Source organism: Uloborus diversus, chromosome 6 (assembly GCF_026930045.1).
Source record: "Uloborus diversus isolate 005 chromosome 6, Udiv.v.3.1, whole genome shotgun sequence".
NCBI lineage: Eukaryota > Metazoa > Arthropoda > Arachnida > Araneae > Uloboridae > Uloborus > Uloborus diversus.
Genome location: NC_072736.1, coordinates 145,281,345 through 145,301,357, shown reverse-complemented (window position 1 = coordinate 145,301,357; position 20,013 = coordinate 145,281,345). Strand labels below are relative to the sequence as shown.

The 20,013-nt window shown below is 34.1% G+C and overlaps 1 protein-coding gene across 1 annotated transcript in view; it reads right to left on the bottom strand.

Moving 5' to 3' along the window:
- LOC129223868 (carboxypeptidase D-like) overlaps positions 1-14,489 on the bottom strand; it is a 69,701-nt gene extending 55,212 nt beyond the window's left edge. Inside the window, exons 1-3 of the mRNA XM_054858233.1 lie at positions 13,630-14,489; positions 11,066-11,208; positions 709-878 (exon numbers count right to left, since the gene is read on the bottom strand). Coding sequence (XP_054714208.1) covers positions 709-878; positions 11,066-11,208; positions 13,630-14,482 — 1,166 coding nt within the window. The 5' untranslated portion in view covers positions 14,483-14,489. The remainder of the gene's footprint in view (positions 1-708; positions 879-11,065; positions 11,209-13,629) is intronic.
- Between the last annotated feature and the right edge of the window lie 5,524 nt (positions 14,490-20,013).

The following is a 20,013-nucleotide window of genomic DNA, read 5'->3' as shown; positions in this document are numbered from 1 at the left end:
CGTGCCTAAGACAACAAACTTTGAATTTGTTTAATGTATTTGTGTTGTGTGTGTTGCTGTTTATGTTCATATATGTACCGTTTAGCAATATTGAACGTGTTTCATCTACTATTTTATGCTTTAATTCAGAATAATTCTCACAGATACCGTATTTTTGAGAGTAAGCGCCGCATTGAAATATATTATCAAGGAAAAAACTTTTTAATGTATGCGCCGCACCCGTTATAAGCGCCGCACCCGCTATTACACAACATATTGAACATTAACGGATAAGGTTGTTGAAATATATAGAATTATGTCGAAGTATATTTTTTCGCAGACTTGATTTAAAAAGTCATTTTTACTAAGTATTTTGACGTTTGAAATCAATTAATCATTATTAAAAGCGTTTATATGTTAACATTGTTATTTTTACAGAAATCAGAAGCTAAATAGAAAATCGCAAACATAAAAAAACGTTGTTTTATGTCAGAAAAAATATTGAACTTTGACATGACTTGACTTGCGTTTTCTTTTCGTTAATCGTTATATTGTGCTACCTGGTGGCAGCAGGACTATGTGCTGCCATTTATTGGGAGCATTTTCAACATTTCTTAAAAACTTGGATATAAATAGAATTATTGTGTTTTATAAATGATTTTGAGAGAATTAATGATTTCAATTAATAAAAATAATATTTTGTTTCTTTTTGGCAATGAAAAATCATACCCATATGAAGAGACTTCAACAGTATAAACTCCAGGAAGAAGCAATCTCCAATAATGTCCATCCTTTGTTGTTGTCACATTGTGGTCAATGCCACTAACATGAATAAATGCCAATTCTATTGCTGATTTGTCAGTAGAATCAGTAATTGTTCCTTTAATGCCCATGTGAATCTATAAAAAAAATGTAAATATTTATGTCGTTAAAATCTATAAACGGCATCAAAGGCCTCACTTGAGCAAGGAGAAATCATTTTAAAACCTGGTCATGAAATACAAGTCATTTAGATGTTTCAAACTAAGAGAAATTTTTATACATTTACTTTTAATTTTTAAATGCTAAAACAAAAACTCAGGTTATTTAAAATGTAAATGTTGGAAAAAAAATTTTTGAGCAATTCACCTATTAGTTACAAAGCAAGAGCAAAAGAAAGAACACAACGTTATGCAAATTAGCAGGAAACTGCAGACATTTGTTTCTTGGTTACAAAGAATCCCTCTTTTTAATGCAAAAGAAGAAAGCTTATGGATGAAAAGATATGCGACAAAAGGTATTATGTATTTTCGTTACTATTATATCTTTAGCATAGAGGTATTTAATTTATTCTCACTATGCAAGATTCAAATGTAACTTTAAACATTAATCAATTAACGGAATAACCAAAAAAAGAAATCTAACTCAAAGTTACTTCAGATTAATTTTATGATTAAATTCAGTTGCAGACCATGATTAAAGTTAGTTCAAACTAACTTGTAGCTTGGAAGAAAAGTGAATTAAAAAGACTAAATTTGACCATGTCAAAATTATTTTAGATTGATTTCAATTCAGTTAAATTTAGCTCAGATATAATTCTGACTGAATGAATAATTGATTAAATAAATGTGTGAAAGAATGAATAAACTGATGAAAAAATAACTACCAGCAAAATACATGAAGCAATAAACAAATAAATGAATAAATGGGTGAACTGAATGAATGTTTAAATGAAAATGTGTAATTAAATAAAAAATGAATAAGTAAACTAATGAATGAATGAAAAAAAGATATAAGAATCAATGAATAAGTAAATAAATAAATACACAACTGAATGAATAATAAAACGAAGGAATAAATTATTACATAAATAGCTGACTAAAAGAATGAAGAAACAAACAAATGATTAAGTTTATGATTGAGATAATAAACACATGAATGATTGAATAAATGAATGAAGGAATGATTTACTTAACAAATTTCAACCTATACAGTCAATATATGTTCTTGTTGGTAGTCATAACTTATCATAGGGTAAAAAAATAAAGTACAGCAAAAACGTGAATCAAATATCCTTTGTATACAAATCAAGAACTTTTCAACCATAGAAACTAATATGGTGTGTACATATTCATTAGAAAATGTTCACTAGCACCAACTCTTGAGGCTTGCCCATCCCTATCCCTCTTATAATTTTTGAGTATGCCTGTGTTTGGGATGAATAGCCAGTGCTTTACTTGAGAAGTTTCTTTTTCTTTTAAGTAGTGTCAATGATAACCGTGAAGTTTTTGAAGCATTTAATATACTAAAAGATGTTTTTGTATGCCCAGATTTGCCTTTTCAAGGTTTGAAAGGACTACTATGATAGTGCATTAAATGTGAGGGGGAAGTTTGTTAGACTTCAAAATTTGACAGTCAAAAGCAATACATGTCCACTGCACGGCTCACCACAAAATAGAGATGCAAAATCTCCCTAAATGACATGGTGAAATTGAATTGTTTCTCATTTTTCAAAAATATTTCAGGTTGGCGACAGGAACGGCGAAAAAAAGTTCCCTGACTTTTCCCTGATTTCCTTGATTAAGTTCACTGAATTTCCCTGATTGACGTTACCATGGATAATGGTTTTCGTCCTTTACCCTACCTGAAAACCATTGCATCTTCTTTACTAATAATAAAGCTGAAAGTCTCTCTGTCCGGAGGATGTCTGGATCTGTGACGCGCATAGCGCCTAGACCGTTCAGCCGATTTTCATGAAATTTGGCACAAAGTTAGTTTGTAGCATGGAGGTGTGCACTTCGAAGCGATTTTTCGAAAATTCGATGTGGTTCTTTTTCTATTCCAATTTTAAGAACAAAAATATCATAAGATGGACGAGTAAATTGTGAAATTATCATAACGTGGAACCGTAACTTGGGCACAAGCTAATTGGCGAGATACGAAATTATCATAACGTGGAACCGTACCATGGGCACAAGCCAATTGGCGAGAAGATTCACTGTACCATATTTGTAAATATACAAGCGAACCAAAAGACCTTTTAATTTTTCTATTACGGGCAAAGCCGTGCGGGTATCACTAGTATTAAATAAAATGCAGTGTTTAAAACGTTTCAAACTGTTAATTAGAAATATATTTTAAAAATAAGCTTCTTTTTTTGAAGTAAAAATAGTATATTAAAATATATAAGGAGAAATATTATAGGAAATCCAAAACAAATACCTTACTCCCAGTAACCTGTGAACATAAGAATTCTAAGAAATTATTGAAACTACTCTTAAAGACTCTTAAAGACATATCTAATCATGATAAAACTAAAAAAGTCTGCTTGGAAATAATTTTGAACTGAATTTTCAAGCAGCATAATTGTTGCTGCGAGAATAACAAGTAATTGCGAAAGTATAGAAGTAATGCAGTATTACTTATGTAAATATTTGGACATATTTATGTAAAACAAATTTGAACCTTTAAACAACCAGTCATATTGAGCTATTCTCTAATCAAGAACTTAGGCTTTAATGAATGAATACAGCATTTTAACTATTAAAAATTAGTAAAAATATTTACTTATGTAGACAACTCAACTTCAAATGATTTCATTATTAGTCGAAAAAAATCTTTTGGAACAAACAACATTGAACTGTACAAAAAAAAACCTTCGTACAATCTAAAGCGACAGCAAATATTAAAATGGCAAAAAAAGTTGATTTTCATTTAATATTCAATTTTAGCAATTAAATCGAAAATGCCAAGTAAAATATCTTTTAAGCTCTTAGCAGTATCAATTTAAAAAAAAAAAGATTTTTTCTTGAAATTGTAAATTACAGTACGCTAGCTACTTCAAGACAATAAGTAAAGGCAATGGAGCAAAGTCTTTAATGGCAGCTTCCTCTTTGCCTGTAGGGTTGTTTATTTTACGTAACATGAAACGCCTGGCAGAAAAATTCAAACTACGTAAAATAAACAACTTTATAGACACAGAAGCTTAGGAAGTTTATCCTGTGGTTAATAACTTAAGATTCAATACTTCGACCTTAAGGGAAAAAAATGCACAAACATGTGTCCGTGTATAATCGCACCTCAATATTTAAAAAAAAAAAATTTGACAAATAATTGGCGGAAAATGCATAGGAAATAAAGGTATTTAATTTTGCAAAGCAAAAAAAAAAAATGTCTTCATTTGATCAATTTTCCCTGAATTTTTATTATTTTTTCGAAATTCCCTGATATTTCCCTGAAATTTCTCTGATCAGTAAAGTTCCCTGACTTTTCCCTGATCTCCCTGACCTGTCGCCACCCTGTATTTTTTTCTGAAAGAATTCTTCAATTTTCTTAATTTTGATTTATTTTCTAACATAAAAAAGCAAGGACGTTCAGACGTAGTTTTAATTTTTAGCTGCTGAAGTCACAAGTGAGCAAGTCACCAGGTTTACCAGAATAAAGCTTCAGGACACTGCCAAACTTCACCAAATGAATATTTCATTCAACTAATTGCTCGCAGTGAAAAAACACTACAAGGCGATATCTTGCCAGAAATGACAACCACGCACTCCGATTCACAAGATGGCTTTTTTCACTTGTGAAGTCACACGATGAAACATTTTGTTTCAGGGATACATTGAAACCTGTTCCAGCGGCCACTCCTCCTAACTATCAATTTTTTGCGGCTCGGATTTTTTAGCCCATCGACTTAATGTTAAAAACACCCCTAGCAACGGCCATCCAACCTCTCTGAATGGCTGGCGAGTGGATGCGTCCATTCCGTTTTTCAGGGAAATCTATTCACTTCCTGTTTCTGATCTACAACTTTTCAGTTCAAGGAGGAGAAGTCGTATTGGCTGTTAATGAATTAAGATATTTTTGAAGTAAAAATGTCATTTATATTTATTTTATTAGTTGATCAGTGTGCAGTGCATGTATAATCTGGATTGCAAATCACACTGTCGGAGATCATTTTTACCAATCTCTAACAACATATTAAAATTCTGAGCAACAGAGCACGGAAAATCGGCGAGAGAATTTATAGAGTGCCATTTTGAATTATTTTCAGCATGGAACAGCAATGAAGTGTTTTGATAATTACAGGGCTGGCTGAGAAACACGTCATCTGGTTAACAAATCAGCGAAAATAAACACGTTTTTTCAAAATCAAATCTAATATTTTTTTGGGATTGATTTAAGTTAACTTAACAATTCACTGTGTGCATCATTAACGTTTTTTGAACGAAAGCATTTTTATGCCTTTCAGGTGTTAATTATATCTTTGGCGATCAATTTACTAATACGTTTTGTAATCATCAGCAAACTATATTTTCAACTGAAGTGATTTTGGGGATAATAAAGTCATCAGAAATTCAGATGCAATGGCAAATAAATTGGTTAGAGATTAACATTTTGAATTGAAAAACAATTTTGAAAACAGTTGTTGGAGCAGAGTAAAAACTTATGTCACAAATTGTATAATTTCTTCAAAAGATGTAAACAATAATTGAATAATATACTATTTCCTCTTTAGAAAGGTCTCAAACTTCATTTTATATATTAGACTTGCTAATATTAGTGTTCCCGCTAGGCCGTTTTTGAAGGGCGCAGCGCCCTGCCCTTTTCCACATCAGCAGAATGCGCCCTGCCCTTTTTTAGATCGCAAAATGCGCCCCGTCCATTAAGAAAAAATGAAATTGCATCCTGTGTTTTTAAAAAGATGCCTCAAGCATCGTTTGTACTCGCACGATATCGGGGCAATTTTACTTATCCAGCGATCGTCCGCAAAAACGCCCATTTCTTATCATTATTCCCAGAATTTCACCCTGAAAACGGCCCCATAAATAAAAGGGGAAGCAAACACCAAGGCAAAGAGGAGAAAGGGATGAGATTCTAGGAATTCTAACAGGCTTATCAGTAGGAAACAAAGGCATGTTCTTCCTTCTACTGAAGGTGGGTTTTTGACAGGGTGTGGGAAGTGATATGGTTCTCTAGGAAGAAAGAAATCATTGTTTCATTCATCCCCATCCTTGATCTTCTGAGAATCAACAATGAGAGAGGGAATAGGACATTTTCCTAGCATTTCAGCCCTTTGTGTCCGTTTTTCCTTTGCAGGTGGAAATTAGGCTTAGCAATTTTAGCGCATTGCTAGTGATTGTGTAGCAATCTTTTCACATCTGTTTCTGGAAAATTAACTTTCTGATTGTTTCCTAAGTAGAAAATAGTACAAAGATTACAGAGCTAAAATACAAGGGTATTTTTTTTTGCCCCTTGGATCTTTAACCCCCTTCCCCAGTTAAAAAAAAAAAAAAGAAAGAAAGAAAAAGCGTTTGAAATGGAAACATATCGCTTTTCCAAGGAAATTTTCTGCTGCAAAATAATCATTTTTTTCGTTTCTTTGTGCTAAGTATTTTTATTATCTTTGAATATAAATCGTATAACAGATTATTTTTAAAACTTATTGACATAATTTTCACGAAAATAGTCTGAGATAAAAAATTTGGATTGGCCTGAGTTGCTTATTTTTGTTTTGCACCTTGCTACGACTGCATTTTTGAAGCACTGCACACAGTATTTTAATTTAATTATTCTGTTTGAAGTGTAATATATTTAAAAAGGAGAATTAACATTCATCATGATTTTGATGTCTACTAAAATATGTAATGGCACAATGCACGTTACTAGGCAGCTTTTTTAAGTTAGAAGGGGAGATCAGTAATTAAATACTGTTCTTAAATTGAAATTCATAGGGTTTTGAAATGCCTAGGATTTATAGGATAGGTAGTCAAATTTAAGGCTTGAAAAGTGTTGAAAAACTCACAAAGCCAAGTTTCAGCATTACCTAAATGTTCCTATGGAGTGTGGAAAACATTTGTTTGGGGGGGGGGGGCTCATCCTTTTCTAAAGACAAATACATTTTCCTTATAAAATAATGATATTCAATACTAAAGTCAGTGATGGCGGCGATCCGGTGGGGGGGGGGGGGTGCATAGTAGGGTGGGCCGAAATAAGCCGAAAAATATTTTTTTTCGAAATCAATTTTTGGATAGCGCGCAAAAGTTGCGTGATGAGCTAATTAGCACTCACAAAAAATTTCTTGGACATTAAAAAATATCTAACCAGCGCTATTTGACACTAAAAAACCGAAAAAAATGAATTTTTGTCAAATTTTTTTAAAAAAAACTAAATTCCAAATATTTTGCTGGAATGCATCGAAAATGTTATATAATGAGCTAGTTCGAGCCCATAAAATGTTTCATTTATTTTAATGAGCATTTAACCGCTCCTTTCAGACATCAAAAAATTGGAGAAAAACGAAAAAATATTGAATTTTTTTAAAAACCATTGTGAAAATTATTTTTCAAAATTAAATCATAGACTAATTAATTAAATAGTACTATTAATCATAGTAATTATTATCACGCAATAATATCATACATTTTCTAGAATTACATATAAAGATATTAAAATTTTGAAAAAGAAATCTTCAAATTTGATTTATAATACCTCATGCATAATGAATATTATTTTTTGGAATAATATTGTGCCTTGTTATCAAATGATGGAAGCTCTTTCCTAGCTTGAAGTTTGGCACGAATGTATCCATCTTGTGCAGTTTCACCACGAACTTATATTGCAGCTTCGGTTATTAGTTTCACACAACGTTTCACAGCTTCCGTGTGACAGGGAAATTTCTCGAAACAGCTGTAAGCTGTTCTTTGAACATTTCTTTCAATTGTTGGTCTTTTAGATACATTGTAAGAGGTGGCTCTGTTGCAACACAGTTTGCCCAATGAACTAAATCAACATAATCAATGGCTTCAAAATTGAGTTTAGGACGCTTAAAAAATCGTAACCATCCGAGCTCTTCGTCTTCTTATTTCTAGAGTTCAGAATGCACCTAACAGCTAATTCCCCGAATGTATTTTCTTGAGTCAAACAACATTGTCAACAGTAGCTGTTCAGGATGAGCGAAATATGCATTATTTGTTACCTTATCCACTTTTCCAACAGCCATTTTTCTTACTATCCTTTGATCAATTAGAAATTGTTTTTCTCTATCAGGGACTTTTGCTTTTTTTCTGCAATTACACGAATATAAATCTGCGCATTTGCAGGCACAAACGTCAAACAAAGTCGTAGCCTCTGCTTTAAATTTGCCTAGCTTTGATTGTAAAAGTTGCGTCTTTATATTTTTAGCATTTTTTGTTGCGCTATTATATTTAGAATAATAAGATAAAATCATGGCAATCACTCTTCTTATCGAAACAAGGGGAAGGGAAGCACGCCCCCTAATATCAATAACTTATTTTGCAACTACAGCGGCCACACTTGCTGAAGATGGTTGCTTACTTCCTTCTCCCTTTATTTGCATCTTAGTGATTTGATAACATCTGATAATGTCCTTATATGTTGGAAGAAATAAAGCATCGGGAGGAGACAAATCTCTTACAGATCCAAATAGAAGACTACTTGTGCTTGCTCGCGTTACTTTCTTTTTCGCGCGTTTCTACATAACAGTCGTGTTGTATACCAAAACAAAGATAATACAAATACAAAAGTGACGACCAGCAACAGGCTCTGGGCCCAGCTAGAATGGTCCTAGTCAATTTACAATCCCCAGTGAAGATCAATGGCCCTCTTAAAACTATCTACTCCCTTGCTCATTACCACCTCTTCCGGTAAACTGTTCCAAGGTTCCACTACCCTGCTAAAATAATAATTTTTCCTAACATCCATCTTAGCCTGAGATTTAAATAGCTTAAAACAATGACCCCTTGTCCTGCTTTCAGTGCTAAACTTCAGCCCCGTAACATCTTTCATGCAATGACATTCGAAATGTCCGGCTCCCGTTTAAAAAACTTCAGAGGATTCACATTTTTTTAATACTCAAGGGCTCTATTTGTCAAACATATATAAATAGTTATAACATAATCTTAGGAATAATAGAAGCAGTTGAGCGCCGTTTATTATCCAGGAGAAACAATTGGAACCGAAGAGTAAAAAATTAGCATCTTATGTAACTATTTTTTATTTGAGTGTGTGCATTTTTTAAAATTGGCGAACAAATGTCGCATAGAATTGAATTGAATTTTCACTGTTTTTTCTAAAAAACGTATTGTGTAACATTTCAGTATTTACTTATTTTGAAACTACTTTAAATTTTTTTTTTTTTTTTCATTTTTCCCATGTGTCAGTCTTAAAGGAGCGTAGCTAAATATTCTACGAAATGTATAAAAGTCTTTGAGGATTTCAACTAATTCACTGACAGATACTTCTAATGTTTGCTGAAACTAGCTTCAAACTTTTATTTTTAACCCCCCCCCCCTCATTTTCTTTCTTTCTTTTTTTTTTTTTTTTGAAAAAAGTGCATTTTTGCCCTTTTTTTCAGTTTTTCAAGGTCAAATAGCGCCGGCTAAATATTAAACAAATTTAGCGAAATTTTTTATGGGTAATAACGGGTCCATATAGCAACTTTTCCGCACTATCCAAAAACAGATTTCCAAAAAAAGCTTTTCGGCCCACCCTAGTGCATAGTCTCATAGTGCAGACACTGTTTGAATTTTTGCAAGGTGTTTCATGATGTTATTTCCCCTCTTCGTTTTTTTGGAAAAGGGGGTACTTTTTGAGGGGTGCATCATTGGTCTTGGCTGGGAGGACACCGTTCTGAAAAAGTGCCCTTTTTATAACAAATACTGCCCTTTTCAAAGACCAGCACCCTGCCCTTTTTTTTCTAGAGTGAACACTAGCTAATATTATGTATTATAGAAATTGTATTGCAACTGTAACTTCAACTGTTTAAAGCAGCCACCCCCTCTCAACGGCAGAAATATTGCAGAATGGAGGGGTGGCCGCTCACAAGGGCGCCCATATAGGAGGGCAAGGTGGGCTCGAGCCCCCCCCCCCCCCCTTTGAAGTTAGAACTTTCTTGCTTTTAGAACTTTTTTCTCTGCAACAATGTAAAAACATTTCTTCTCCAGCTATTAATGAATAAGTTATTGAAAATGTCAAATTTTAATGACTCTAATCTGTCCTGAAATCAATTTCCACCGGGGAAATATCCAGCTAAACCACGCGGAAAATATTTGAGCCCCCCCCCCCCCTGCAACTTTGCATATTGGCGCCCATGGCCGCTCAGAGAGTTTCACTGTACGACATTCAAAAAAATTAATTAAAAATCAAATTTTGGGAAAATAAAAGTATCTTTTGGCTTCATGATATTTTTGTTTTTGCTTATTCTATCAATTTCAGTATTTCAATTTTTAGATTTGTAGTGATGATAAGTCAGTTTCACAAAATATCTGTGAGTGATATAACACCCACGCACTGTGCACGCACATATGTACACCGCGTACACCTGCCACCAACCAATAGAAAGTTTCTAATCTTATCCTTTCCAAGGGTAAGAGACCCAAAGAATCAGTTATAGGCTCTGACTCCATATCAGAAGGTTCCACTCTAATCTCTGCATTTTTCCTATATGTATATAACTTTATCTATTTTTATATCTAAATGTTGTGGAGTAAATAGTTTATACTAGAAGATGTCTACTCTTACTTTAACTAAGGTTAGTAACAGATTCTTTTACCTTGAAAACGCCATGTCACATAACAGGTTTGTGTAAATTATATGCACCAGAAAATAGATACAATGGCATTTTCAAAGAACACTATAATTTCGATTTAATGATACTTAACTTAACTATTTCTTCAACTTAATGATACATTCCACTGGTCCAGATTTGGCTACATTGAATATCCATACTCCTTAATTTAATAATATCCTTGTTTCAACTTTTTCCAGTCCCTTGATAATCGTTCAAACGAAGTTAAACAGTACAAAAATTTAAAAATCTTCAGGGTGCGAACTTATGAACCCCCATTTATTTTGGGGATCAAACACTCCAAAACTCACAATGACATCTGGCCCTAACAATTTTGGCAAGTTGGTGCCGCTCAAAATGTTTATTAGTACAAAAGGCGATACACCTAGAATGGTAAGTTAATATGGAGTAACAATTAGTTTTTCTGAATTAATGTCACAAATTTCAATTGTTTGACAGCATTTTAAAGTGACAGATAACAATAAAACCAAATTCAAAGTTAATAACAATAACATTTTTTACCATTTCAATGAACTTCAAAAGAGCTTCTTTATTATTCTCCCATTCTTGCGTTAAATTACTTGCTTTAGGATATTTGCAACATGATAATTCTAGTGTAATTTCAAAGCAGTTGCTATATACATAGTTGAAATCCTGCATTCCTCCTGAAAAAAAAATAATAATAATAAGCAAGTAATAAGTAATAATATAAATAAGTAAAGTAAATAAATAAGTAATAATAATTAACATAATTGAATCCCATTTCTTGCTTCAAAAATATCAAGCTATTATATCATGGGAGATATGACAGGAACTATATTCATTAACTTTTTTTTTTTTAACATTATAGTCATAGTCATTAGTAGCAGGAATGCATCAGATATCCAGTTGTGTTCAACGCCCGGCTTATCCAGTTGATTTTTAAATATCCAGAAACCAATCCAGCTCTGCACTAAATATTTAGACAGAAAATATCTAGAATATATCTGACAGAATATTCCTTTTTTATTTCATATTTATATCAGTAATGTTTAATATTAGTATTAGTAATTTGACAGTTTTAATATAGATTTAAAATGCTTAGTTAAAAATTAAAAGTTGGTTAGAAGAAAGGAAAATGTCTTCTGGCTATATACTGTCAAATATATACACTTACATTTCTGAATTAATTTTATACAAGTAACGAACAAAAGAAAAATGAGTCAAGAAGCGAATGCCTTTCATCATTAACTCAATAAATGCCATTTAAAGTATATAAATATTTACATAAAATGTATATTTTTATATTGAAAGTAACATAAATTTTAAGTCTAATATTATGCTAATAATATAAGAAAATAAACAACAGTGATTTGAGGATTCAGTTACTATTTTAAAAGAAATTGAAAATATCGAATATTTTCTATATTTTTGATATTATCCTGATATTTTCGAACCCAAAACAGTGTTTTGTTCATAAGGTCATTTTTCAGCATAATCCACTCTCCCTAAAATGGTAGTCCGTATCTGCCCTTGAATGTCACAAAATGTTTAGCAACATGACTAAGGTTGCATGTCCCACAACAAAATTCTGCAATGCTTTCCATGATTTTAAAGATGTTTTCCTAAAATCCACATTTTTTCCAAAATGCTACTATTTATAAAACAACAAATGCTACAAATTTTGACAGCCAACCTCAAGTTTTTTAAAAGCCATGCAGAGTATTTGACCCTGGTCAATTCATATATTTAACTATTTTGAATGAAGATGATAATTCTAGAGTACTTTTAAGAATATTCCAGTGTTTGATAATGAATAAGAATGATGAGAGAATTAAAGTTTACAGAGCAAACAACTCCCGAGACAAAATGTTAACCTTGTGTCCATAGTGGCAGTTTGATGTCAGTTGCAACAAATAACGTAAATACTAAGCAATTACTTTTGAAATATTAAAGATGTATTATGTGATGATTCACAAAACAAAAACTACTAAAGAAAGTACATATTCTATATGTTTAAATAAACAATGGCATAGAATCAAAGAACATATAAAATTGTCAAATTTTGTTATATGCTTTGTTGTTTAAATTAATGAAAATGGAGGACTCCAATGTAAAAAATAAAAAGGAAGAGGAATCCATCACCCTCTATCACTCCCGACTATATCACTGGGACCTTGCGGGGGCCAAGTAACTAAAATACTTCCTAATGTGGGAATCAGGACAGGGGTTGATAAATTAACCAATAGTCATAGCCAGAGGCGGTGATTGGGATTGAAAAGTAGGGGAGGGGACTAAAATACCATAGGCATTTTAGTCCCCTCCTATACAGCAGCGAAAAAATGAAAGAAAAAAGGTATAAAATTTAGCTAAGGCTGGTTTTGAGATCATATGAGTGGTAATTGATGCAAATCTAACAGCTTAACTCATGTTTTTCTTAAGACTTTCACGAATTATATACACAATAACTTTCCCCAAAGAAATATTTAGTTGACATGAATTAGACTTATATTATTTACCCCAAAGTATTTTGAGATATGACAAACAACTTGGTAATAATTTTATTTAGCAAGTATGGCCTGTTTAAGTAAAACAATTGATTTACAAATATCGAAACAATGAACAGTTAATGAACAATTAAAAGTTACTGCTTGCGTTAAATCATGTTACGTAAACAGATATACAAAGTAAAACAAATAATTATGATCTAAAAATGTTGACACATATAATTTTCGTTTTTTTTTTATAATTCTGGTTCCTAAATTGGAAAATAAAATAAAAAAATGAACCATAAAATTGCTGCCACTGGTCACGGTGCAAGGCAGTGAAGTTAGGAATCATGATTTCTAGGTAGTTTAATGCAGTAAACTCCCGATTATCAGAGGTCGGATTACAAGCAGTTAGGATTATCCACGGGTCTTTCACAGTCAGCCAGGAAGCAGCTCTCACTCAAGTTGATGGACTTCTTCGGATTATCCGCTGTTTTTGCTTCCCTATTCCGCGGATAATTGGGAATTTACTGTATTAGCATAAATTTGGGAAAAAAAACTTAACTTTCAAGTACCTGAAACAAATAAGTTTACACCGTTGTTAAATTTTTAACATACCTGGCACATCATACCATTCAGCACCATTTGTTATTCCTTTCACAAAAGAATCATCAGGGCAAGAATTTCCTTTATGCATTTCTGGATGCAGATTAGAGTAAGCGAGGGCTAAGTGTTGAAAAAGGCCGTCATCAGGACTCGTGCTTTTATACCCTGATATTTTATGAAACTTAGAATCATCAAAAGGGTAACTAGCAACTAAAGCACCGCCATGTAAGTTGGCAGAAAGGACAAATGGATTCGATACAATCCAAGTCATAAGGTTTAAAGTCTCGGGTTGCCGTCCCTCGTGCAAGGAATAATTTTTAGAGACATTAAACTGATCGGGGAAGTCTCGATTCAGATCGACTCCTTTCGCATTTTCTCTACCGGAAGGGACCTGAGATCCAAAACAATCGCCTTCTTTAGCCTTTTCGAATCCATCAGGATTGGCAGATGGCATCAAATGTATATCGACTGTATCCAGTAGATTGGTGATTCTTTCTAACTTTCCGTAATTATGTACCAAGTAATGTGCTAATTGGAGAAGCAACTCTCTACCGACAGCTTCGTTTCCGTGCATATTTGCGACGTATTTAAACATAGGTTTAATGGCCGTGACATTCGAAGTGATGCGTATAACATACATTTCTCTTTTTTCAATTGTTTTCCCCACAGAATATACATCTGTCAAACTGCTGAAATTTTCCTTCAACTGAAATAAGATTTCTTTCAACTGCTCGTAATGATGATACATCAATCCATCTTGGTAGATTGAGGAATCGTCTGCGTCCAAAGTCTGCACTGTTTTGGAAACAGAAATTGGTGAGGAAAAAAACAATAGAAATAACACGAATATAAAATTTGTACCCATCCGGAACTTTTTGACACACGACATACTTGACTCAGCGAGTGAAGAAAAACATTACGCAAGACGATGCCACACCACTTTACTTAAAGAATATAGCTGATCATTTAGTTTATACTATGGCAACACATGGTTGCATGTTAAGCAGCGCCACCTAGGTGGTTTTATTTTTAAAAACTGACGTCATACTGCAATCTGGTTCTCTTAACGTTTTCTCGAAATCGGGAGATTTGGGCGCCGGGAACATCGGACGCGGAGCATTTTGGGGAACTTTGGGTGCCGAGTATTTTGGGCGCCGAGAAAATTGGACCCAATGTGCTCGGCGCCTAATGTTCCCGGCGCCCAATCTTCCTAAACCGAAGTTTTTTCGGATATTGTTGTTTTGTTTTCAACTTTAATAAAAGGAGCAAACATGATATGATAACAAATACAAAAGTGACGACCAGCAACAGGCTCTGGGCCCAGCTAGACTGGTCCTAGTCATTTTACAATCCCCAGTGAAGATCAATAGACCTCTTAAAACTATCTACTCCCTTGCTCATTACCACCTCTTCCGGTAAACTGTTTCAAGGTTCCACTATTGCTAAAATAATAATTTTTCCTACTATCCATGTTAGCCTGAAATTTAAATAGCTAAAAACAAACCCCTTGCCCTGTTTTCAGTGCTAAACTTCAGCCCCGTAACATCTTTCATTTTAAAAAATTTAAACAACTGAATCATGTCTCCTCTGTCTCTTCTTTGCTCAAGACTGTACATTTTTAGCCTTCTAAGCATGGAATCATAGTCTAAACGAGAAAGTCCATTTATTAGCCTTGTAGCCCGCCTTTGAACCATTTTCAATACATTAATGGGGCATTCCACGGTATTTTCGACATTATGTAGAGTCCGTAACGTGACCTTTTTTTGCCATAACTTTTTAATTTACCGTTTGATTTGCAAATTATTTTATTTTGAGCTGGTGTGTTGGTAGCACGGAGTAGAGGAACCTACCTCCCTGGTTGGTAGGCAGGGCCGTCGCTAGCTAAAATATCTGGGGGGGGGGGGTTGACAATTGGCGGCACCCGTCGATCATTTAAAGGGGTCTATTGCCCCTCCCTTTCCAAAGGAATTGAAAAAATAATATTTTTACACATAAGTGGGTGTGGTTTTCGCTCTTTTTCGATAAAATTTGCATTTAGACCCTTTGCCCCAAACTCCTGGAAAAATTTAAACTGGTGGGCTGGGCGGCCCCGCAAACAGCTCTACTGTTTTTAAGTATATGCTAAAAAATGTCAACTGAAATGACGAACCGTTTGTACAAATATCATATAAATGCAATAAGTTCAAAAATTAGTATCTGTCAGTTAAAGTCTTACCCTTTGGCGTTTTGCCCTAACTATATCCTAGAATCATAGGCGGCTCGTACGAGGGGGCAAGGGGGGCAATCGCCCTCTCACTTTCAACAGTAAAGGGGCTTTGCCCCTCCACTTTTCTAAGTTCAAAACTAAGGGTCAAATGGAAAATGATTGATGATCTATACACGTGTTTAAAGAAAGAATTGACTTAATAAGTGCCTTTTTTAAGCTTTTTTCATGTTATTATTCCGTCAAAATAAAAATGGAACTTTGATTTTGGTAGGAGAAAATCTTCTGTGGCCACCCGCTTTTTGAGTCCGTTTCTCGAATTTGTGGAACAGGGTCAATTCATCAGTAATGACGTAAAAATTCAATTGGCCTCTTTTTGAAGAAAAAATTTAGCTTTCAGGGTGTGTCGCCCACCAAACCTGCTCCCTCCCCCCACACATCTCCTTTGACCCCCCACTTTTTTGGGGCACCAGCCGCCCTTGCCTAGAACCTAGGATATAGTTAGGAGAACCTAGGTTATGGAATCCCATCCGACGGAATGGTCTTTCACCCAAATTGCAGTCGCATTGGGATGGACCCTACAAAGTCCTTAACCGACTGAATGACGTCGTAGTGAGGATCCAAAAATCACCTAATGCAAAACCTAGGGTTGTACATTATGATCGGTTAGCCCCATACTATGGCCATAGTTCATGAGTATTACGTAAACAACCATGGTTGATAACATAAAAGTTGTAGATAATTTTTTTGCTTTTAATGTTTAGTAATATTTCTTGTTATTATTGTGTTTCCTATGCATTATTGGTTATTATTTAATGTGTGTATTTGTGAACTTGTGATAGAAGTTTGGCACCCTTTCTGGGGATTGTACTGCCCGGGACGTGCAGTCCCGGGCAATGTTACAAATTCTGTAAATAGTAATTATTGTTGTAACGTAACCTGTAAATAGTTTCCTGTAATGAATATACGCCCCCCTATTTCTTTTTTTTGTTCATTGATAAAATTTGATAACGGTCTACTATTTTCATGAAGCGTTTGGAATGTTGTGGGATATTTGAGAGATTCCTTTCGATGTTTATAAAAGCGTCCCGCGTGATAAAAAGTTTAGTTTCGATTGAGAATTTGTACTGAGAGTGTATTAGCTCTGTTTATTGCGAGGCATTTCGCTGTGTTGTTTTCGTATTTGGAAGTAAATACGTGTGTAACCGTTGAGTTTACGGTGTTGAGTGATATTTGTTTAATTGCTGATGATTAATTTAGTTAATTATCATCAACTAATTTGGTAAATTAGTTAACGATTTCTCCTGTACATAGTGTAAATAAGGCTCCTGTGTTTTTATCAAGAACTGTGTCGTCCTTTCAAGAAAGTTGGAAGTCTCGCCGGATCCGTTACAATATGTTATCTCAACTATATCATGGCTTCAAGAACATTCAGCAACTGCTTTGAAATCCACACAGAAATTGTCCTGAAATTTTCAGTAAAACTTATATGTTTAATAGCTATGATTTTCTTAATTAAATAATATTTTATACTTAAAATACTGTAAAATAATATTAAAACCTCAAATGAGGTATGGGTATATTTTTTTATTGAATAACCTTGCCCTCGTGTTATAATCATTACGATATTGTTCCTAAAATTAAAACCGCTAATTGTATAGCATTTCGGTAACATTATTATGGTTTAGTATTTACTTGGTTTGAAACGTTAAAGATGTTTTACGTCCACATTCAAAGTATACTGGTACATAATATGTATGTACTTAGAAGTGGAACATTAGTTTAAGGGATCCTAAAAAAATTATAAAAAAAACATTTTAAAATAAAGTAATGAAAACTTTGTTATGAAACATCGTATGTGGCAGGGGTAAGGAGGAGGTGCTATTCAATTTCCCGGATCCCCTCCGACAGATTTTTCTGTATCCGCCCCTGGTTCTACTGCACCAACTTTCTAATAATAAAACGTATATTTAAAACACTTCAGGTAATTTGTAACTCAGAAGGTCTATGGGGGAGAAATTACTCTTAAAAATGGCCGAAAATTTCTTCAAAACACCTTTTTACTAATATTCGGTTTAATAATAAAAAAAATATTTTACGAAGGTAAAATTCAACATTTTTGTATGTATATTATCAATTACATAAGTTACGATTAAAAATCTGTAAACATTCGTTGATAAAAAGATACTTTTCAATGAGCGAAAGTCTATATTTTTCTACTAGATTTGTGATAGGGAGAAAGTTGCGGAACGACACAAAATGGCGGACGCTGGAGCGTGTCGCCACTTAAGAGACGGATCGAGGGCTTTAGCGTAGCCAAGTGGTATAATAGGGAGTTACCCCCCCCCCCGCATATAGCAACAAAATGATTTGTATGAACACACTACAAGTGCCTAAATTGCACTATCCGACCTATTATTTCGAAACATTTTATATGCCCCCCCCCCCCCTGTTCCTTTTCTCCCAAGGAACGTTTATTGCTTCACCACTGTGGCAGTGTGCACAATATTTACCTACATGTAAGAGCTTTACTCTTTTACTCTTTGTAGCTCTAAGGCGGGGGAGGGAGGGAGGGCTCTACCCTCTACCACGAGGGCAATACCGCTTTTTTTTATTTTAATATTATAAAAATTTCTTTTCTTCTTTCTTTTAAATTTACTACATGAAACAAATGTGGCAGTGACCCTCGTTTATTTCAAATCTTCTGTTTTTTTTTTTTTTTTTTAATATTATTATTTAATACAAAATACTGTCCCTACTTCGGTGCAATTTGAATCACATTAATGTAATACTTCTGCATACAAAATTGATTCATGTGTCATGTCTTCTCCACTTTTTTTCATCAATATTTTGAGATTTTACTGAAAATCTGAAAATGTGTCACGTATTTATGCAGTCCTCTTTTTTCAAACACGGGATGACCGATTTGTAATATCCCGTTCACGCGTCCCCACTTAGCGATTAATATTCGTATTTTCCGCATCGAATGCCGCCCGAAAAGAATCTCAGCTGTCTTTCGCGGCCCCATTTATAGTTTTTTGATAGCTGAAAAGTACCGGATGTTTTAGATTTCATGTTTACTGACATTGCTAGTTATGTTTCAGTTATTTTATTTTTCTTCTAAATTTCAAAGAACCCTGCCGCAGTTTGAAACATTAATGTAATACTACTTCTGCATATAGAATTGATTCATGCCTTCTCCACTGAACAGATTTTACTGAAAATGTTGGCGCAACTTTTAAAGTTCTCGCACGTGTTTATACAGTACTTTTTTTTTCTATCAAGATACGACCGATATGTAATCGTTCACGCGGCCCCACTCGGCGATTAATATCTGTATTTTCCGCAACGATTCTTAGCTGTTTTTCGCGGCCCCATTTATTGTTTGTTTCTTTGGCTATTAGGGCCGCGATAGCTGAAAAGTACAGGATGTTTTAGATTTCAGGTTTACTGATAGTGTTCGTAATGTTTGTTCCGCATTTTTTTCCATTTTGCGCTTTTATTCCTTGCATTAGAAATTAAAAATAACCTAAAATCGGCGGCCCCTTTCTCCAAAAAAGTGGAGGGGTGTTACACCCCCCCACCCCCCTTGCCGACGGCCCTGTTGGAAGGAAAAGATCAAAATAAAAAATGCAAAAGGGAAGTCAATTTAAAAATGATAAATAAAATATTTAAATTAATTCATCCTTTTGGGGGCACGCCCAGGGGTGATTGTGTTTCGGTATTTTACCGAATTTCCGGACGTATTTCCAGTATTTTTATGTCCGAAAATACCGGAATTATTTTTTTTTTTTTTTTTGTTGTTGTTGTGCTTTTATCTCCCTACCTCCGCAATTTCTCTTAATTTTATAATACTCATCAAATATACCTGTAAGAGCCTTAAGATTGACACCTATCCCTTAAGATGTACAAATGTCAAGATAATTTGCATAACACCAGCTCAAAAGTAACTTTGTAACCCATTAAAAATTTAATCAAATGTACACACAATATTTTGACTCAGAACTATTTAATACTATGGCAAAGGTGCACTTAAGTAATAGGGGCCAAAGATTACCCCCCCCCCCCCACCGTTCTCGCTTTGAAACTTTTAGGTATATTTTGATGAACTCACAATCACCCCTGGGCACGCCTCTCCCCCCTAAAATCTGCTACTGGTACCAAAACTTACGAGTCCTACCTTTGATAGCACC